This window comes from Neofelis nebulosa, chromosome 3 (assembly GCF_028018385.1).
Source record: "Neofelis nebulosa isolate mNeoNeb1 chromosome 3, mNeoNeb1.pri, whole genome shotgun sequence".
Lineage (NCBI taxonomy): Eukaryota > Metazoa > Chordata > Mammalia > Carnivora > Felidae > Neofelis > Neofelis nebulosa.
In genome coordinates this window covers 51,794,891-51,814,000 of record NC_080784.1, presented here as the reverse complement: position 1 = coordinate 51,814,000, position 19,110 = coordinate 51,794,891, and the positions used below count along the sequence as shown (strand labels likewise).

Here is a 19,110-nt window from a genome sequence, read left to right as displayed (position 1 = left end):
GTAGAATGTTTCCCCAGAGATCTGTGGGTGTCAGAAAGAGGAGGGAGGAGTGTTGTACCCAGTTTATCATCCAAATTTGTTGTTCCCTCTAAAGCAGCGTCTGTTCTACCCCAGATCTCTGTGTCCCTGCCTTTGATTGGTGAGACCTGGGAATAGTTAGCATGTGGAATTCCTCAAGGTTAAGATGACGGTTAAGGTAGATGGATGAAGCGAAATGTATTTCCATTTTTCATTATCCGACAGGGCTAGTGGTATGGCTAAGGCAGTATGTATATACTGTGTGCGTCCTTTCAAATGTTCTCACTTGAGATATTTGAATATATGATGCAGTAAAAGTTATTGCTTCCATTCTGATTTGTTAGTAACATTATGTGGGGGGGTGCCAGCTGGGAAATATTACCTGGGAAGCTAGCGGAGCCCCGAGTGTGCCTTGGGGGAAGAGAGGACACCAACATTATTTGTCATTGGACCATTATACACCAAATGGCTGAGGTGCTGACTCCAAATCAGCTACTTAGTTTTCCTAAGGGACAGAGTGCCACTATGTCAGCTGCCAAACAAGAAAGAGAAATCTGAAACACAAAAATACATTTATTCTCAAATTAAGTAAGTTGTCTTCAAAACAACCTTGCATGAGCTTAACACTGTAAACAAAGAATGAGGCTTTTCTTCCTCTGAGAAGCTCCAAAGAATATTGACCTTAGTGTTCAGCTACCTGATTGTGATGTCCCAGAATACACAAAGCTGCAGCTTCCCAGACAGACAATTAAATTTAAATGCAAAAGACATTAACGAAACATTAAAGTATGTAAATGAGTGTGTGATTCATAGTAACACAAATGCTCCTACAGTGAAGTATTTCAGAGTTCATGGTTTCCCTAATCATCTTTTCATGTCTGTTTTGTTTCCTGGCTTCCTAATGCTAAAACATCATACCATTTTTTTAAAACTATCAAGGGCTGAGAGAGTTCCTAGGGAAAAGTGGCATTCTCAGAGGTAAACAGGATCCAGATCACTTAGGGCTTATTGATTTTATGATCAGTACTTAGGTTGCTGCTAAAAGTGGATAGGTTTCCAATACGTATCTGAAACCTTAGAGGTCTTTCCACCTCCATCCATCTTTGGGAGCAGTGAAGAACTCACTCTGCAGGCGATTACTAAGGAGAACTCAAAAGTCGTTAGCATCACTCATCTGTGGGATACCAGCTTAAACTAATGTAAAATACTCTTATTTAACTTGGATACAAAAAAAGTCAGAGTGATTATCAAAGGATCAAAAGGGAACTTAAAGCTTTTATAAGATTTGCATCTCATCCCCATTACTGGATGTTGTACTTCTAGCATTTGGTTGGGGTTTATTTCTTTATGAGATGGGACTGAAGTTAAAAGTGCTTTGATGATATCACCATTAATCCATCACCCAACTGGTGGTGTTCTTGTATTATGCAATGAAATCTTTTTAATGGGGATTTACAAAATAAGTTCAGGGTACAATAAAATTTGTTAATCCAGAGACTTCCATTATTGGGAACTGGTGATTACTTGATTTGTGCTCAACTGGAACTTTAATGCGTGTTGAAAATAAGAGCCTTGGTAATATACTGTTCTAGAATTTTTACTTTCATGAACGGTGTGTGAATGGATGGGAAGATACACCCTGGAGAAGGGAGAAGACACAGCCTACACCATTAAGAGTTTTTCCTCAGTCTCAGCTGAGAATCTGAAGTGAAAGGATCTTGAAGCAGATGAGCAGAAAGAAACAGCCTCTCTGAGGCAGAACGTAAGGGAGGTTTTCAAAAGGAATGTCTTCATGTATCTCTATTTCCTGGGAAGCAGCATGATTTACAGACAGACGGTTAGGACAGAGCTGAGGAGACTGAATTGTGAACTGGAGAGGAGATCCAAATTTGAGGAATTGTTAGTATTTGGGAAATTTGCACTATAAAGATGAAAGTACAAGAGGAAAGGTACATAATCAAATCGGTCATGTCTTTAAAGGGAATAAAGCTTTAGAAATGATAACAGGTTTTTCTTAAATATCTTCAGGTTTTTCTGTCAACTATTTGATTTGAATAAAAATTGCTGTTTTTGTTTTTAACAGGGCCGGTGGGAAAGTCAACAGGATGTATCCCAAACTGCAGTTTCCAGAGGGATAGCTCCTGTTGCCCCATCTCTCCCAGACCGTCCCCATAATAACCATTCTCCCGACCCAGGTAGGTTACATTTTCATTTGTCAACCACTGTCATGGAATTTGAGCATCTTTCAGAAGTAGTTTAAAACAGGATTTCCTGGGGCACCTGGGTGGCTCAGTTGGTTAAGCGTCCAACTCTTGGTTTTGGTTCAGGTCATGATCTCACAGTACGTGAGATCCAGCCCTGCATCAGGCTCTGTGCTGACAGCATGGAGCCTGCTTGGGATTCTCTCTCACCTTCTCTCTCTCTGCCCCTCTTCTGCTCCCATTCTCTGTCTCTCTCAAAATACATACATACACACAACATACATAAACAAACAGACAAATTTTAAAACAGAATTTCCTACCCTGTAACTACTATCCTACTAGTGAATGCTCATCTGATTTTTTCCCTTTTTTGGTTTATAACATGTTGTTACATTGATTTTTGAATGTTGAATTTATCCTGCATTACTGTGCTAAATACCACTTGATGTGTTATCATTTATATTTTCTTTATTCTACTTGCTAACTTTCTGTAAAGGATTTTTGTGTTTATGTTCTATGATGAATACTTCTCTTTTCTCATAATAATGCCTTAGTTAGGTTTTGATATGAATATGTTGGCCTCATAAAATGACTTGGGAAATATTTCCTTACCATCTTTTTTTCTGAAAGATTTTATATAAGCTTGGTATTACTTCTTCCTTAAATGTTTGACAGGATTCACCAGTGACACTATCTGGGCCTGGAATTTTCTCTTTGGGAAACTTTTAAATTATGACTTCATTTTCTTTAATAAAGTGCTATTTAACTTTTTGTATTTCTTTGTGAGTCAGTTTTCATAAGTTATGTTTTTCAGGTAATTTTCTGTTTCATCTAAATTATTACTCTTATTTCAGTAAATGTTATGGTGTTCCTTTATTGCCCTTTTAATGTTTATAGGATCTATTGTGATATTCCTTCTTTTTATTTATTTATTTATTTATTTAAGAAAATTTTTTAATGTTTATTTATTTATTTTGAGAGAGAGAGAGAGTGAGAGAATCCCAGGCAGGTTCCACATTGTCAGCACAGAGCAGGATGTGGGGCTCAATCTCACAAGCTGTGAGATTATGACCTGAGCTGAAATCAAGAGCCAGATGTTTAACCAACTGAGCCATCTAGGCACCCCTCCTTTTTATTTTTGATAATTTTTGTTTTCTTTCTGTTTTTCTTGAGTACATTTGAGGCATGTCTTATTTTTCTCAGTCTTCTCTCAGAATGAAAGTTGGTCTTACTTTCTTCATTGTTTACTTTGTTTCATTGATTTTGTTTTTATTTTTGATTGTTTCATTGATTTCTATTTCTTTCTGCATTTCACAAATTTTGGAATATGGTGCTTTCATTTTTTTTTTTTTTTTCAACATTTTTTATTTATTTTTGGGACAGAGAGAGACAGAGCATGAACGGGGGAGGGGCAGAGAGAGAGGGAGACACAGAATCGGAAACAGGCTCCAGGCTCCGAGCCATCAGCCCAGAGCCTGACGCGGGGCTCGAACTCACGGACCGTGAGATCGTGACCTGGCTGAAGTCGGACGCTTAACCGACTGCGCCACCCAGGCGCCCCTTTCATTTTCAATCTATTCAAAATATTTTCTAATTTCCCTCTGATTTATTCTTTGACTCGTAAGTTATTGGGTAGCATGTTAATTCATTTTCATATGTCTGGTGAGAATCTTTTTATTAATAGATTGCTTATTTGATTTCCTTATGATCAGAGAGACTCTTTAATATTTCAGTCTTTTGGAATGTTTTTGAGACTATGTTCTACCTTGGTAAACATTCCATGTATGCTTGGAAAGAAGGTCTGTTCTGTTTGAGGGCATAGCATTCTGTATATATCAGGTCAGTGTGGTTGATAAGCTTATTCAGTCAGATCGGTTCTTCAAATAGTCTGTACTTCTACTGATTTTTTTTTTTTCTATTTGTCCTATCCATCACTGAGAGAGGGCATTAAATCTCCAAATATGATTATGAAAAATTACCTACTTTTTCATTTATCTGTTTTTACATCATTCTTGTAGGAACTTTGTTGTTAGGTATATACATTATTTTTTCCCAATGAAGTGATATTTCTATCATTATTAAATGTCCCTTTATATCTTTGGAATTCTCTTACTTTGAAATCTGTCTCACTTGATATTAACGTAGCCTCATCAACCTTCTTTTGCTTATTGTTTGAATGGTGTCTCCTTTTCTCAGTCTTTAAAATTTTAGCTATATTCGCTCTTTAAATGAACAAATATTTGCTATCTTGTCAGCATATAGTTAGCTCTAACTTATTTTCTAATCTAGCTTGACAGGTTTTGCCTTTTTCTTGGCATATTTAATTCTTCTACATCTAATATTATTATTATGTCTGCTACATTGCTGTTGGTTTCTCTTTGGCCGTTTGTATTTTATTTTATTTTTCCACTGTAACTTCTTTTCTGCCTTCTTTTGGGATAATTGGAAAAATATTTTTTAGTATTTAATTTTATTTCTATTTCTGGCTGTTTGGTATTTCTGTGTTTATTTATTAAAGTCTTTGCTCAAGGATTCTAGTATAGATTCTTAACTTATCATAGTCTACTTAGAATTAATAATACATCACTTCCCACTGCACAAATATAAGAACCTTGTAAGTGTATAATTCCATTTGCCTGTTCCTGGAGCCCTCTTATTTTGTATTATTGTTGTTATATCTTTTATAGACATTATGAACCCATTTACGATGTTACTCTTTCTGCTTTAAAACAGCCAGATTAAAAGACTATAGAAAATCTTTTATATTTTTCTTCATATTTATTATTTCTGGCACTATCCAGTCCTTCGTGAAGTCTTATATTTATCCAATATCATTTCTCTATAGTCCAAAGAATATCCTATAGTATTTCTTATTGTGAAGTTCTCTTGGAGAGAAAAGAATGCTGTCTCTCCTTTTTGAGATTATCTTCACTTCACTTTATTTGAAGAATTTTTTCACTAGCTAGAGAATTCTGGGTAGATAGCTTCTTTCAACACTTCAGACATCTTACATTGTCTTTTAGATTCCTTTTCTGCTGAGAATCAGCCATCATTTCTGTCTCTTTTTCCTACATGTAATATGTCTGTGTTTACTCTCTTGTTTGCTTTCATAGTTCTCTCAATTTTTGTTTTTAGCACTTGGACTAAGGTATACTTAGGTATGGTTTTCTTAGTACTTATCTTACTTGTGTTTCATTGATATTCTTGGATCTGTAAGTTGTGGTTTTCAACAAATTTGGGAAATGTTCAGCTATTATTACATTTTACCCCCAACAATTTTTCTCTACTCTTTCTGAGATTCAAATTACACGTATTAGATTGTTTAATATTACCCTACAGGTCACAGGAGCTCAATTTTTTTTTAATTTTTATTTTTCATCCTTTTGTCTTATTCTTATATCTTCTGGTTGCATAATTTCTCCTTCCATTTCCAACCTTCTGTTAAGTACATCCAGAGAATATTTTATCTCAGTTATTATTCTTTTCAGTTCTAGAATTTCACTTGTTTCTTTATTTAAAGTTTTAATTTCTCTGTGGATATTTTATACCTATACATTTGTTAAGATCAGATTCTTCTTTACTTCCTTGGGCCTGTGTCTAAAACTACAACATATTTATCTGCTAAATCCAGCATCTGGGCCGTCTCATGGTCTATTTACATTGACTGCTTTTTTCTTGACTATGGGTCATATTAATGAGTTTTGACAAATGCATTTACCTGTGTAACCTACCCACCAGTCAAGTTTACAAGATGTACAGGACTCCAGCTACTTTCCACAATCAGCCAGTGTTCTGATTTCTATTCCTTCAGATTAGTTTTGCCTGTTCTACAATTTCATACAAATGGCATCATGCAGTATATGCTCTTTTTGTGTTATGCTTCTTTTATTCAACATTTCTGTTCATGTTATCCACACGGTTGCATCCTTCAGTAATTTATTTTTTGTTGTTGAGAAACATTCACTATCACAGTTGAATTTGTCACAATTTTTAATTAGTTCTTCTATTTATGGACATGTGGCTTATTTCCACTTTTTGGTTACTGTGAATAAAGTTTGTTCTTGTATAAGTGTTTTTGTGAACACTTCTCTTGAGTTAATACCTAGGAGTGAAATACCTTGTTTTAAAGTTCTGTAAATTTGTTGTTGTTGTTTTAAAGCTTGTAATCCATGCTTACTTGATTTACATTATTTTCCACTTTGCTTTGCTCATCATTGCTTCTTGCATCCCACTCTGTCTTTCTGAGTTTAGTTTCTTTTTTGTGAATTACATCTATCATCAGTGCATTTAGTAGTCATCAGTTAGTGACAAACCCTTTAGAAATTTTTATTTTGGGGCTCCTGGGTGGCTCCGTTGGTTAAGCATCCGACTTCAGCGCAGGTCATGATCTCACAGCTCATGGATTCAAGCCCTGCGTTGGACTCCGTGCTGACAGCTCAGATCCTGGAGCCTGCTTCAGATTCTTTGTCTTCCTCTCACTCTGCTCCTCCCCTGCTCATGCTCTGTCTCTCTCTCAAAAATAAATAAACATTAAAAAAATTTTTTTAAGTTTTTATTTTGTCTTCACTTTGAAGAATCCTTTTACTATGGAAAACATCAAACATACAAGAGTAGAAAGAATAACACCATATGCTCTCAGGTAGCCCTCCCAACTTCAGAATGATCAGTTCATCACTAGTCTGATGTACCCCTACTCCTGCTACATCTCCCAGCCCTCTCCTGGATAATTTGAAGCAAATCCCGGATCCCATTTCATCTGTAAATATCTGTACATGTGTCTCTAGAGCAGTAACATTTCTCTAGAGCTGATAACATTTCACTCCTAAGAAAAATTAAAAATAAGTCCTTTATATCATCAAATATCTAGTCAGTATTTAGATTTCTCCAATTGGCTCAAAAATACCTTTTAGTTATTTTGAATGAAAATCTAAGTAAGGTTCATTTATTGTGATGAGTTGATATGTGTCTTGAGTTAAAGTTTAATCTATATGTTCTTTGTCTTTTTCCCCCCATCCATTGTATTTGCCGAAGAGACCATGTCTTTTGCACAGTAGACTATGTTACCATCCCCCTGAGGTTGTTTAAACAGGGTTCTCTATCAACCGTATTTCCTGTGAATTGGTAGTTAGCTCTACAGACTTGAACAGATTCAGGCCATTTTGAGGGAGGGGTGGAAGGTAGGATAAATGGAAGGGTAGTTTTGTGTACTTACCTCAAGAGACACCTTGTATCTGATTGTCTCACTTTGTGATATATGCAGCCTTTGAAAGATTTTTGGCCAGATCTTCATTTAATTAAGGGTCTTCCTCAGTGTAGAATGTTAATTTAACTGTAGGGAGAAGTCTAGATTGTCCCTGTTGTTTGGTCTCAGCATTTAGATGATTATGTCCTTCTGGCTCTTTATTCATCTCAAACTTATTTTCTATTGGTTTCCTTTGTTTTGTTCTACTCTTTCCTAATTTTGCCTTCTTGTAAATTATTTGACTTTTTTGAAATCCGCTTTAACACATCTCTTGGAATTTATAGCTATCTCTTTGCTTTATTGTTTTAGTGATTGCTCTCATGATTATAAAATATCCTTACTTTTCAGTCTACTTAGAGTTATTATACTACTTTATGTAAAATTTACAAACCTTGGAACTGTATGGGTCCATGTCGCAACTGTATTGCCAATGAACTTAAAGTCATTTCAGGGGCCAGTGTAGAGTAGAGGTATGCTGGTGGCTGTGTGCTTCCATTGGGGCAGCATCACACACAGTTCCTCAGGTTGACTTGCTTGTTGTTTTTAAAGTATTATGTGGATACAGTGTTTTACAGTTTGTGACTTAGGTTACATTTTCCTAAAACTTCAGTTTTATTCACTAAGGGGAGAGAAATCTTTTTATATCATAGATATTGTCTGCATGTCTGATCCCAGCCTTTGGTAATTTAGAGCAAGTAAGAACGTGGTTGGTCAGGGCATTGATCCCTCTCCTGTAAAAACAACTCAAACACCACCTTCTTCCTAAAAGCTCCATTTCATCATCTTCATTCAGTAAGTAGGTATGAAAAGCTAAAGCTGGAGAAGACATAGTCCCTGACTTCAAAGAGTTTAAAGTCTAGATAGAGAGCTGTACGTGTGTGTCACCAGCTGTGTGATGTAAAAATGAAAACCCCCATCTTATTCTAGGGCAGAAGGTAGTACTTGAACCAATTTGTGACAGGACTGGGGTTGGATTACCCTTCGGATACTAACAGGAACACTGGATATTAGAACGTTTTTGGACTACCCTAATTGCTGTTAATTTTAATTGGAAAAGGAAATAACATTTTGTTTGAGGAGAGCCATAATAATACTATGTTTTTCTAATATTTTTAAAGGATACTTTTGAATAATTTATATTGTTATATTTGCTACAAATGAAATTTGGCAAACTTGCAAGAAAGAAAACGTCTATGTAGTCGTTTACATTTTATCTCTTTTCCTTTCAATACTGTTGACAGGATTTAGTAGCCTAGCAGCCTCCTACTTGAATCCAGTAAAATCCTTTGTGCCGCAGATGCCAAAGCTCTTGAAGTCGCTCTTCCCTGTCCGTGATGAGAAAAGGGGCAAGCAGCCGTCTCCCCTTGTACATCAGGTAAAAGCATCAGGAAAGCAACGGTGAACATTTCCTAATTCCTGGTGGAATGATGCTCTGTGTCGTCGCATTGATGCTGAAGGGGAGGGATAGCAGTGGTTGTGGGGCCTTAGAACCAGCCTTTTTAGGCCTAGTAAAAGCTTGTGATAATTTCTCCTTCACTCTCTTCAGAGGTAACAGAGCTGTTGAAACTTACTGACAGTCTCAATCCTTTCTGCTTTTAAAAAGTGCCGAGTACACTGCTAATGTGATTTATGGTAATATTACTTAGAGCAACAATAGTAAAATTTATGAAGTGCACTTAGTGTTGTTTGTGTATTGCCAAACAGAAAATGTAATTCTATTTTTAATTCTTGATTTCATTTCTTATTTCAAACAATTTTATGTCATCACTGTCCTTCCCTCTCCACCTCTTTTTCCTCTGCTGTGGTCTACCTGTTCCTTCATTTAAAATGTTACAAGTGATCACTTGTCTTATTTCCCCTTTTTCTTAAAACTCTCCACCCAGCCTTCAAATAAGTTTTAAAGAAAATCTTAGAGGGTTTTCAACATAATCAGGAATCTGCTCTTATGTGATGGTGAATGGGAAGCCTGTTGGAAATGTAATTTCCAGCCTTATGTAGGTGTGAATTCAGCAGAAAATGATAAATGAGGATTTATTTATACTCCTTCAAAAACACATAGAGTGCAAGTTCAGTTGTTGAAATAGGTCTTTTGACATCAGCTTATCCACATTCACTTAAAACATTCAAGTTGCAGAAATGCAGGTGAGTCCTTGTTTGAGACCTTTAACTATTTAAAAGAATTTTCTGAGTTTATGAATGCATATTCAGGGGGGTAGTATTAGTTTTGTAAGGCTGCAATATAGACATATAATTTTTTCAACTTAGCATTATATAAACATTACTTAAACAGACATTTACACATATTGGATGGAAAAAATCGTGATTTTGGATGCTTAAACTAAATTTAAGCACATAAGGAGTGCTTGACAGTTATTGAAGGAATCTATGACCATGAGAGCTAAAAGAAATAGCAAGTCTAATCCTTGGTTGGGGTTTAGGCAAAAATGATTTTTCCAAGGATTTGTATATATTATTCTGTTACTGCATCATTGGTTTGTAGTGTATGATGCATGGACTCTCTGTGTCAGAATTTCCATGGTAGATTTTTAAGAATGTAACTTTAAAAAAAGCAATAACAGCCTGACCTCATAATCCATACCCCATCTGGGAGTGCCTTTATAATCTGTATTTATAAGCACCCAGGTGATTTTATCAAAATATAAAGTTTGATAACCACCATTTTCCAATTGCTATTTGGTGAAGACAGTTATAGAAGTTAAAGGAAATTGACACGGCATTAGAAGTTATTGAATCATACTCTGTAGTCATAGTTAGTTTTTCAGTGCTACTTTGAGTTTTTGATGTTGCAAGTCAAATCACCTGCTACAATAAATTATTTTTACTGTTTTGCCAGTAAATGATTGATTCTTCTGGATATGAGAGGAACAATAATGTGTTAGAAAGAAATGTAGTGATTGGCAAATAACTGCATTTTGTAATGTCCAGTTTAAGAAGGTAATCTTGAGATATTTCAAAGATACCTTACGTAATATTTGTCCATTTGGTTTACTTTTTTTGAGCATATATGAGCAATGGCATTGGAGAGAGTAGCCCAGATATTTCACATTTCATAAATAAATGATAATATAAATACAAAACTTGCCTGAATGAAGATGCCTAGTGGTGGAGTTAAACAGTCCAGTTGGGGTTTGGTTTGTGAAAGCTCGACCCCACTGCAGGACCTTTCCTGAAGGTCACCAGGGAGCTGAATCTTGCCTGCACCATTCCAGTCCTCATCTGACTTGACATCATACCTGAAACACTTGCATCTCTAGGCTTCAGTGCTGTGACATTTCCTGGCATCCCCTCCTCTGACTGCTCAGTCTTTTCTCAGTTGACTTTTCTGGGACCATCTATTCCATCAAGCTGCAAATATTCAGGTGCCCCAGAGCTCCATTCTGGGCCTTCTTTCCATGGGTCACCCCATTTACTTCCATGGCTCTGTTTATGCATTTTCAACGCTCAAATTTCTATCGCCAGCCCAAACTTTGCCCCTGATCTTGGGCTTCATGGAGCCAACTACCCATTAAGCTTTTTCACTCATAAATCAATTAGGCATTCACATTTTATAAGTCCAAAACATTACCGTTGGTTTCAGCTCACAAGTCTATTTACTCCCAACACACAAACTACTTAAAACTACAAATCCATCTCAGTATGTAGCACAAATGTCCACCTAGTTGCTCATATCTCAGAGTGCATCAGTAAAATTTTATAGGTACTGCTTCCAATCCAGTAACTTCTGACCATCTCCATCTTCATCAGTCATTCATGCCACCATCATCTCTTGCCTAGATTATTCCAGCAGCCTACATACAGGTCTGTCTGACACTTTTTGCCTCATAAAGTCTATTATTCATGAAGTAGCCAAAGTGACCTTCCAAAATCTTACTTAAATTCATGGCTTGAAGTCTTCCACTGCTTCTCACTAAAACTGAATAAAATCAAAATTCCTTACTGTGCCTTACAGCATCCTATATGATCTGTTCCCCTGACTTCTAATCTTTATGCTCTTTATTTCTTCTTTGTTCACCATACTAAGTCATGTTGGCCTTTTCCCCTTCTTCCTTCCTTCCTAACTTCCTAACTTCCTTCCTCCCTCCCTCCCTCCCTCCCTCCCTCCCTCCCTCCCTTCCTCCCTTCCCTCCCTCCCTCCTACCTTCCCTCCCTCCCTCCTACCTTCCCTCCCTCCCTTGCTTCCTAATCTCATGAACACATGAAGTTCATTTTGGTCTCAAGAATTTTTTGCATTTGCCTTTCCTTATACTTGGAATACTCTTTCCCAAAGTTTTTGCATGGCTACTAGGTCTCTAATAGAGTGGTCTACTATTTAGAGTGGTCAAGATAGGCCAGTCTAAGGAAGTACACTTGCATTTAGAGAGGCCTTGACCAGCTAAACTAAAACAATAGCTTTCACCACATTAGTATACTATTACCATATTTAATCTTCATTGGATGTTATTGTTATGTTTATATGTTTATTAGCTCTTCTCTAGAATTGGTTGACCATTGACATATGCAGATTATAATATTAGATAGTTTGTATGTGTCAAGTGTCATCCAGTGGTATAAAGTACTATGTTTGCAGCTTAGAGGTGAGGGAATCACATCTGAGTGGGGATTTGCGATATCAAGACATAATTATGAACTTTCTTGCCTAGATTGATACAAGTTCCACTGAAGAACTATTCCTAAAGGAGGGGAAAACTTAAGCGTATCATCAGGACTTAGTTGATCAAAGATGGTTGTGCTCACATCATTTTTATTGACTGTCTGGGATAAAGCTCTCAGAGAAGTAAAGCACAATTTTAAATGACATTGCCAATATGGAGTTTTCTTTTGTTTAAATATGTTTTAAATTGTTGCCACCTGAATGGTGTTTCATCCTTGGAAATGGAGCACTGTAATGCAAATGGAATTTCAAAGTAACAGCAGTAAGAAGAATGTTGTATTGGTTAGACTTCTTTAGTGCTCCTCAATTTTTTTTAAATAGTAGTCTTTACTATAATGGCATCCCATTCACTTGGAAATGAGCTTTGATACATAAAGTTGAGGGTCTTACTGTTGTTGATGATCCGTCCTGCCTCTCCTTGTGGGAACTCTTAGTCCTCCAGGAAAAAAATCCGCTTCCTTCCAACCAGTTTTTGCCTCAGAGTTTCCTCTGGTGTTACCTAGGAGTTAAAGGGAGGGGAGGAGAAGGTTCTCTCTAGACTTAATTAATAGCTATAGGTTAGTCCACTATATCTCATAATAAATGCTCCATCATTCTTCAGTTGCCTTGTCAGAGTCTTGCTTCAAGTGGGGAGCCTGGAAGTATTTTGAAACCCACACTTGAAAATAGTGGAATCATCATCTTCCTCTTCTAAATAATGTACTTCTACCAAAGCAACATATGACTGTACTTTTTTTTTTTTTTTTTTTTTTTTTTTTTTTTAAAGCCAGTATTAGCTTGTTGTGCCTCTGGTCAGTCAACATTCCCTTTTTTGTTTGTTTGTTTACACTCTTGTCAGTGCAGTTCTTTTTTATTACTGTGTTGTCTAGCTGATGTATAAAAATACTTAAGGAACTTTAGATTCATTTCTGAAATTTTTCATCTTAGTTTTGTTTTAATGCTCCTAGAATATTAAGGTACTTTTTTTTTTTTTAATTTTTTAATGTTTATTTTTGAGAGAGAGAGAGAGAGCATGAGTGGGGGTAAGGGGCAGAGAGAGAAGGAGACACAGAATCCGAAGCAGGCTCCAGGCTCTGAGCTGTCAGCACAGAGCTGGACATGGGGCTCGAACTCACGAACTGCGAGATCATGACCTGGGCCGAAGTTGGACGCTCAACCCACTGAGCCACCCAGGTACCTATCAAGGTATTTCTTAAGTAGTTATTTAGAAAATACATTTGATCCAGCTATCTCTGCAAACTTTTTAAGGGCATAGTCTGTCTTCATTTGAGTCATAAGTAAAATAATTGAACGTTAGAGGGCCTAAGAGAGAGCCCTGTCATAGGCAACTAAAGATCACTCCTCAAGTCACAGGGTGACAGATCAGCATATTTCAGCTTTACGTGTTCAGCAACTACCATCTGCAGTCCACATTTCTTCCTCTCTCTACCAAAGAGATCATGGGAGACTTTGTTAGATACATTATGGAAATGAAGGGACACCATGTCCGTGGTCTTTCTCTGTATCACCAGTCTTGTAACAAGCCTAAAACACATTCATGCTGGCAAACATTCCTAAACTACTCTGTTCACTGCCTGGCTTTGCCATAGCTCTGTGTGAATTATCTAGTGGTAACATTTACCAGTAGTGCAAAGAAATACACAAATGCCATGAACCTTGCTCTCCTTTTGATTCTGTGTTTTATTTGCTGCTAGTGCTTTGTTAGTACACTCATTTCAGTAGCCTGTATAAATAGTCATTAAATAATCAATACCTAAGACTAAAAAACTTAGTGTGTTATAGAATAACATCAAAGATAGAACCCAGAAAAATAGAAATCAGTGCATATCCTAAAAGGAATCTGGATCAATTCTACAGTATGGGAAAGGATAAATTATTAATACTACATAAGATGTAGAGATAATATATAGTAACCTTGCTGAAGCTATATAATGTGCAACAGCACAAAAAACCCCCAAAACCCCAATGGTTTGAGTATCAACAATATGTGGTAACCAGATAGACCACATATGATAGGATATTATTTTATTTCTATTCCCCCCAACTTTCTCTTTTTATCATTTTTAAAGCTGTTTCCCACTGAACTATGATGAAAGATACTAAAACTTCTTCCTTTTTTATATTTCTGTCCCAGTTTAGTTTGAAGACTTAAAGTTCTTCTCTGAAATAGTCACAATAATGAAGAAACTCACATGGACTCACCTGAACACCACCCTTGGCATTATTAGACCACGCTTAGATTACTGCAGTTGGTCCTGGATGTGTCACTATGGGAAATCCATTGACCAATTGGAATTATTTCAGGGGATAACGTCAGAAATGATTTATGAGGAAGGATTAAAGGAGTTATTTATAGCTTGACCAAACAATGACTAAGAGAGCTGACTGTATAAGCAGTCAAGGGACGGCAGCACTGAGGCGGTGAGAGCTGTGTAGGATGGCTCTGCTACAGCAGGAGGTGGAAGGCGCAGAATGACAGAGGTGAAATTAACAGAGAGACTGGTAACAGCTGTGAATAAGTAGAATGATTTAGAGATAGCAGGGTGCTCTCTTCAAAAAAGCACCATGGAATTGCTGTCACTTCTGTTTTTTAAAAAATAAGATTTTGAAAATATAAAAATAGTCCAGGTAATAACTGAGGAATGGGATAGGTCTTGTTTCTACCCGTCATTCCTATAATTTCACTGTAGGGTGGAAGAGAGACAGAAGTTGTGTAATGAAGGCAGGATTATTCTCAGAAAAGTACTTTTAATCAGAGTGTCCTTGACATTTTCAAACAAGAGTGTTCAGTACTCTCCCTCATGGAAAGATACAAACATACAACTATGGTGAAACTCTAACGAAAAGATTAATGTTTATTAACTTGTTCTTTGGAGTCAGCAGGTTTTCACATCAAGATGCTATTATTTTTTGGCATTATATTTCAGTATTTGAAAAGATTCATGGATCTTTTCTTGTATGGTAGAAGTTAATAGTTTACTCTGAAGATTTAAAAACAAAGATTCTTACATTGTACAAAATGTTTTGGTTTGAACATGTTCATAAAGACTTATGTTTCTCATTTTTATGGAGATTTGTTTTTGTTTGTAATCAATTTCTGAGTTCCAGAAATGCAAAGATATTGCACTGAAAGAGGTGGCAGCTGACAAAATTGCTGTCTTTGACCTTCTGATGCAAGTTTAGTAACTAATCTGGAAAATAATGAACTGCAATTAATGAAATCTGTACTCATATTCAAGTGTGTGTCTCAGACAGCACATAAAATAATTGAAAGAACTTCCTGCTCTCTAATTAGTTAGATTGAATTAATTTGGCATAATAGCTTTTTTCATGTATCAAGAAGTTTGTGTTCAGATGAAGCTATTTATGTGCTTCAAACTTTGGGACTCTAAATGATGCCTCTGGTTCATCTGGAGAATTAAAGAGTTAATATTCAGGTTTAATTTTCACCATCAAAAGCACAGTCCCATTTTCAGCCTATCTATGTTTTACAGTCTGTCCCTTTTCTGTGTCCTGCACTTTGCTTGGGGCTATCTTGTCAACCACAGGGATATTTTTTTCTCTTTCAACACTGTTTCCAGCATGGAGGATGGACAAAGCGTTGAGGTGAGAGAGCAGCACTGCACATCTCCAATACTAATTGAAAAGATGCTTGTGTAGTTAGTTATTCCATCCTTTGTGTCAGCAATCCTTCTGCACATAAAATGGGGGGGAAAGGGGCACCTGGGTGGTGCAGTCAGTTAAGTGTCTGACTCTTGATCTCGGCTCAGGTCAGGTTTGTGAGTTTGAGCTCCCAGTTGAGCTCTGTGCTGACAGTGCGGAGCCTGCTTGGTATTCTCTCTCTTCTCTCCGCCCCTCCCCGGCTTGTGCTCTTTCTCTTTCTCTCAAAATAAATAAGCAAACCTGAAAAGATAAATAAATAAAATGGGAAAAAACAAACCAACTACTAGTTCTTCCCTTGTGCACACAGATGCTGTTTTTAGGGTTACTCATACGTGGACTCCTTGATGAAACAAACCTTATCAATGCTGCCCCATCTGTCATCACCATAACTAACTAAAATAAGAAAAAGGCTTTATATCTTGTTTTCCAGCCTTCAGTGTTCGTTAATTGTTCAGATTCTTTAAAAAATAACGTAGGGGTGCCTGGGTAGCTCAGTAGGTTAAGCATCTGACTCTTCATTTTGGCTCAGGTCATGATCTCATGGTTCATGAGATCGTGCCCAGAGCCCAGCTCTGCATGGAGCCTGTTTGGGATTCTCTCTGTCTTTCCCTTTCTTTCTGCTACTGCCCTGTTTGCATGCACGCTCTCTTTCTCTTTCAAAATAAATAAATAAACTTAAAAGAAAATAATGTATATTTGCATTTCCTGCCTGTAATTTAGTAAGTGCCACATGTAATAAATATATTTGAATATGTTATCATACATTCAGTTGTTCTTGAGTTCATAAAGGCAAGTTTGCCTCTGGAGTACAGACTTTTTTTTTAAGTTTATTTATTTATTTTGAGACAGAGTGCGAGTTGGGGAGGGGCATAGAGAGAGAGGGAGAGAGAATCCCAAGCAGGCTCCACATTGACAGTGTGGAGTCTGATGTGGGGTTTGAACTCACGAACTGTGAGATCATGACCTGAGCTGAACTTGGGTGCTTAACTGACTGAGCCACCCAGCGCCCTCCCCGCTTTTTTTTTAATTTAAGGCAAATGATTTCCATTCAGTTGCTTTAGGGATGAATTCTTAGTCACTTTTAGTACTGTCAGTTTTCCAAAATTTTCATAATGTTTTGCTGCCTATCTTTGCCCCAGAAATGTATGGACACTGTATTGAAAGATACTGAGTTGACAGTGTTGTCTTCACAGTCAGGTATAATAGCTGATTTGAAAAATAGTGAAAATATGAGTTTCTGAGTCATTACTGAAGTTGATTGAAGAGACCTCAGTCTGCCAGTCATTTTTCAGAAATTGTCATTGTATACTTTTGTATGATTCTCTAGATCAGGGATTGGGAAACTTTTTTTAAGGGCCAGAAAGTATTATTTTAGGTTTTGTAGGCCTGTCAAAACTAGCCATAGATAATACTTCTAATAAATGAGTCTACTCTAATAAATGAGTGTTCTGAGAAAATTTTATTTATAACCCCCAAATTTGAATTTCATATAATTTTTTCATGTTACAAAGTATTCTTTTATTTCAATAATTTGAAAGTGTAAAAATCATTCTTAGCTTACAGGTTATACCAAACAGGTGATAGTCTACATTTAGACCCAGTTTTTAAAATTTTAAGATTAACAAATATTCTCTTTTAAGTAAACACCTTTTGTCCTTCATAGACACTTGAAAAACCAACAACCATTATTTTTAATGAAGTGAATATTACATCCTTTAAAAAAATGTAAGTTTTTTTCACATGAATATTTAAGTAAGCATTAATAGCTATCATGTGGAAGTTTAAAAAGTAAAAATAAGAAACTATCTTTTATCACAACTCCAGAAATACTAGCATTTAAAATTTCCTATACATAGTACCTCAAATAAGTTGAACTAACACATATATAAATAATATAGTAAAATAAAAAGTCTGTTTTGATGGTCTCACTCACTTTTACCCTCTGATAAAATAGTTCACTTGTTGATGGAAGAAATGGGCCTTTTAGTTGTTTTATATAATTAAAGTTAAATGGGAGTATAAGTTAGTCCCCGCGTGCCTGTTTCTGAGGAGCAAGGGACTCTGTGTGTGGTTTTGCCCCCCCTATATCCCCAGCTTCTGGCACAGTCATTGGAATATAGCAGACACCTGACATGTGTTTGTGAATGAGTAAATTGATGATATCTAAGGTTCTTTATTTGAAAGAAAATGGAATTAAAGTCCACGGGGGAGGGGAAGAAGAAAAAAAAAAAAAAGAGGTTAGAGAGGGAGAGAGCCAAAGCATAAGAGACTCTTAAAAACTGAGAACAGGGGCGCCTGGGTGGCTCAGTCGGTTGAGCGTCCGACTTCGGCTCAGGTCACGATCTCACAGTCTGTGAGTTCGAGCCCCGCGTTGGGCTCTGTGCTGACAACTCAGAGCCTGGAGCCTGCTGCAGATTCTGTGTCTCCCTCTCTCTCTGACCCTCCCCCGTTCATGCTCTCTCTCTGTCTCAAAAATAAATAAACATAAAAAAAAAAAAAAAACAACTGAGAACAAACTGAGGGTTGATGGGGGGTGGGAGGGAGGGGAGGGTGGGTGATAGGTACTGAGGTGGGCACCTTTTGGGATGAGCACTGGGTGTTGTCTGGAAACCAGTTTGACAATAAATTTCATATTAAAAAAAATATTGTATCCTGAATGGCTTTGGGACTGATAAACGAAGTAGAATCTTTGGATTTATATTTTACATCAGATATAATTGTTGATTATTTAAAACTGGGCTTGTAGCAACCTAAGCTAGAAGCATCTTTGAAGACACCACAAAATTCCAGTGATTAGGAAAACCATGGTATTTCCCAAATGTGCTGAGTGTTTACTGCGTGCTAGAGATTTTATATGCATTAGCTCAATAGTGGTGCTAAGTTAGATCAGCGCTGTCCAATAGAAGAATGTGAGCCCCACGTGACATTTTAAATTTTCTGGCAGGCACATTTAAAAAAGTAAAAAGAAACAGGTCAAATTAATTCTAGTAATATAATTTACTTAACCTAGTATAGTCATAATACTGTCACTTTAACCTGTAATCAGTATAAAAAATTTACTGAGATATTTCCTTCTTTTTTTCTGTAAAGTTCTTGAAATCAAGTGTGTATTTTACATTTCTAGCACATCTCAATGTGGATACTAAATTTTTGTCGGAAATACTTGATCTGCATTTAGAGTTCATGAAGTAGACAAAATAGATCCCCGTGCCCAATCTGTTCTAAACGTACTCAAAGGCACTTTAATTTTTAAATTTATATATTAATAATTAAAATTAAGTAAAATTAAAAATTCACTTCCTCAGTCACATTAG

At 36.6% G+C, this 19,110-nt stretch overlaps 1 protein-coding gene across 1 annotated transcript in view; it reads left to right on the top strand.

The window, feature by feature from the left end:
* KIF13B (kinesin family member 13B) overlaps nucleotides 1–19,110 on the top strand; it is a 200,211-nt gene that overhangs the window by 164,131 nt on the left and 16,970 nt on the right. The window contains exons 36-37 of the mRNA XM_058720792.1: nucleotides 2,102–2,213; nucleotides 8,703–8,836. Coding sequence (XP_058576775.1) covers nucleotides 2,102–2,213; nucleotides 8,703–8,836 — 246 coding nt within the window. The remainder of the gene's footprint in view (nucleotides 1–2,101; nucleotides 2,214–8,702; nucleotides 8,837–19,110) is intronic.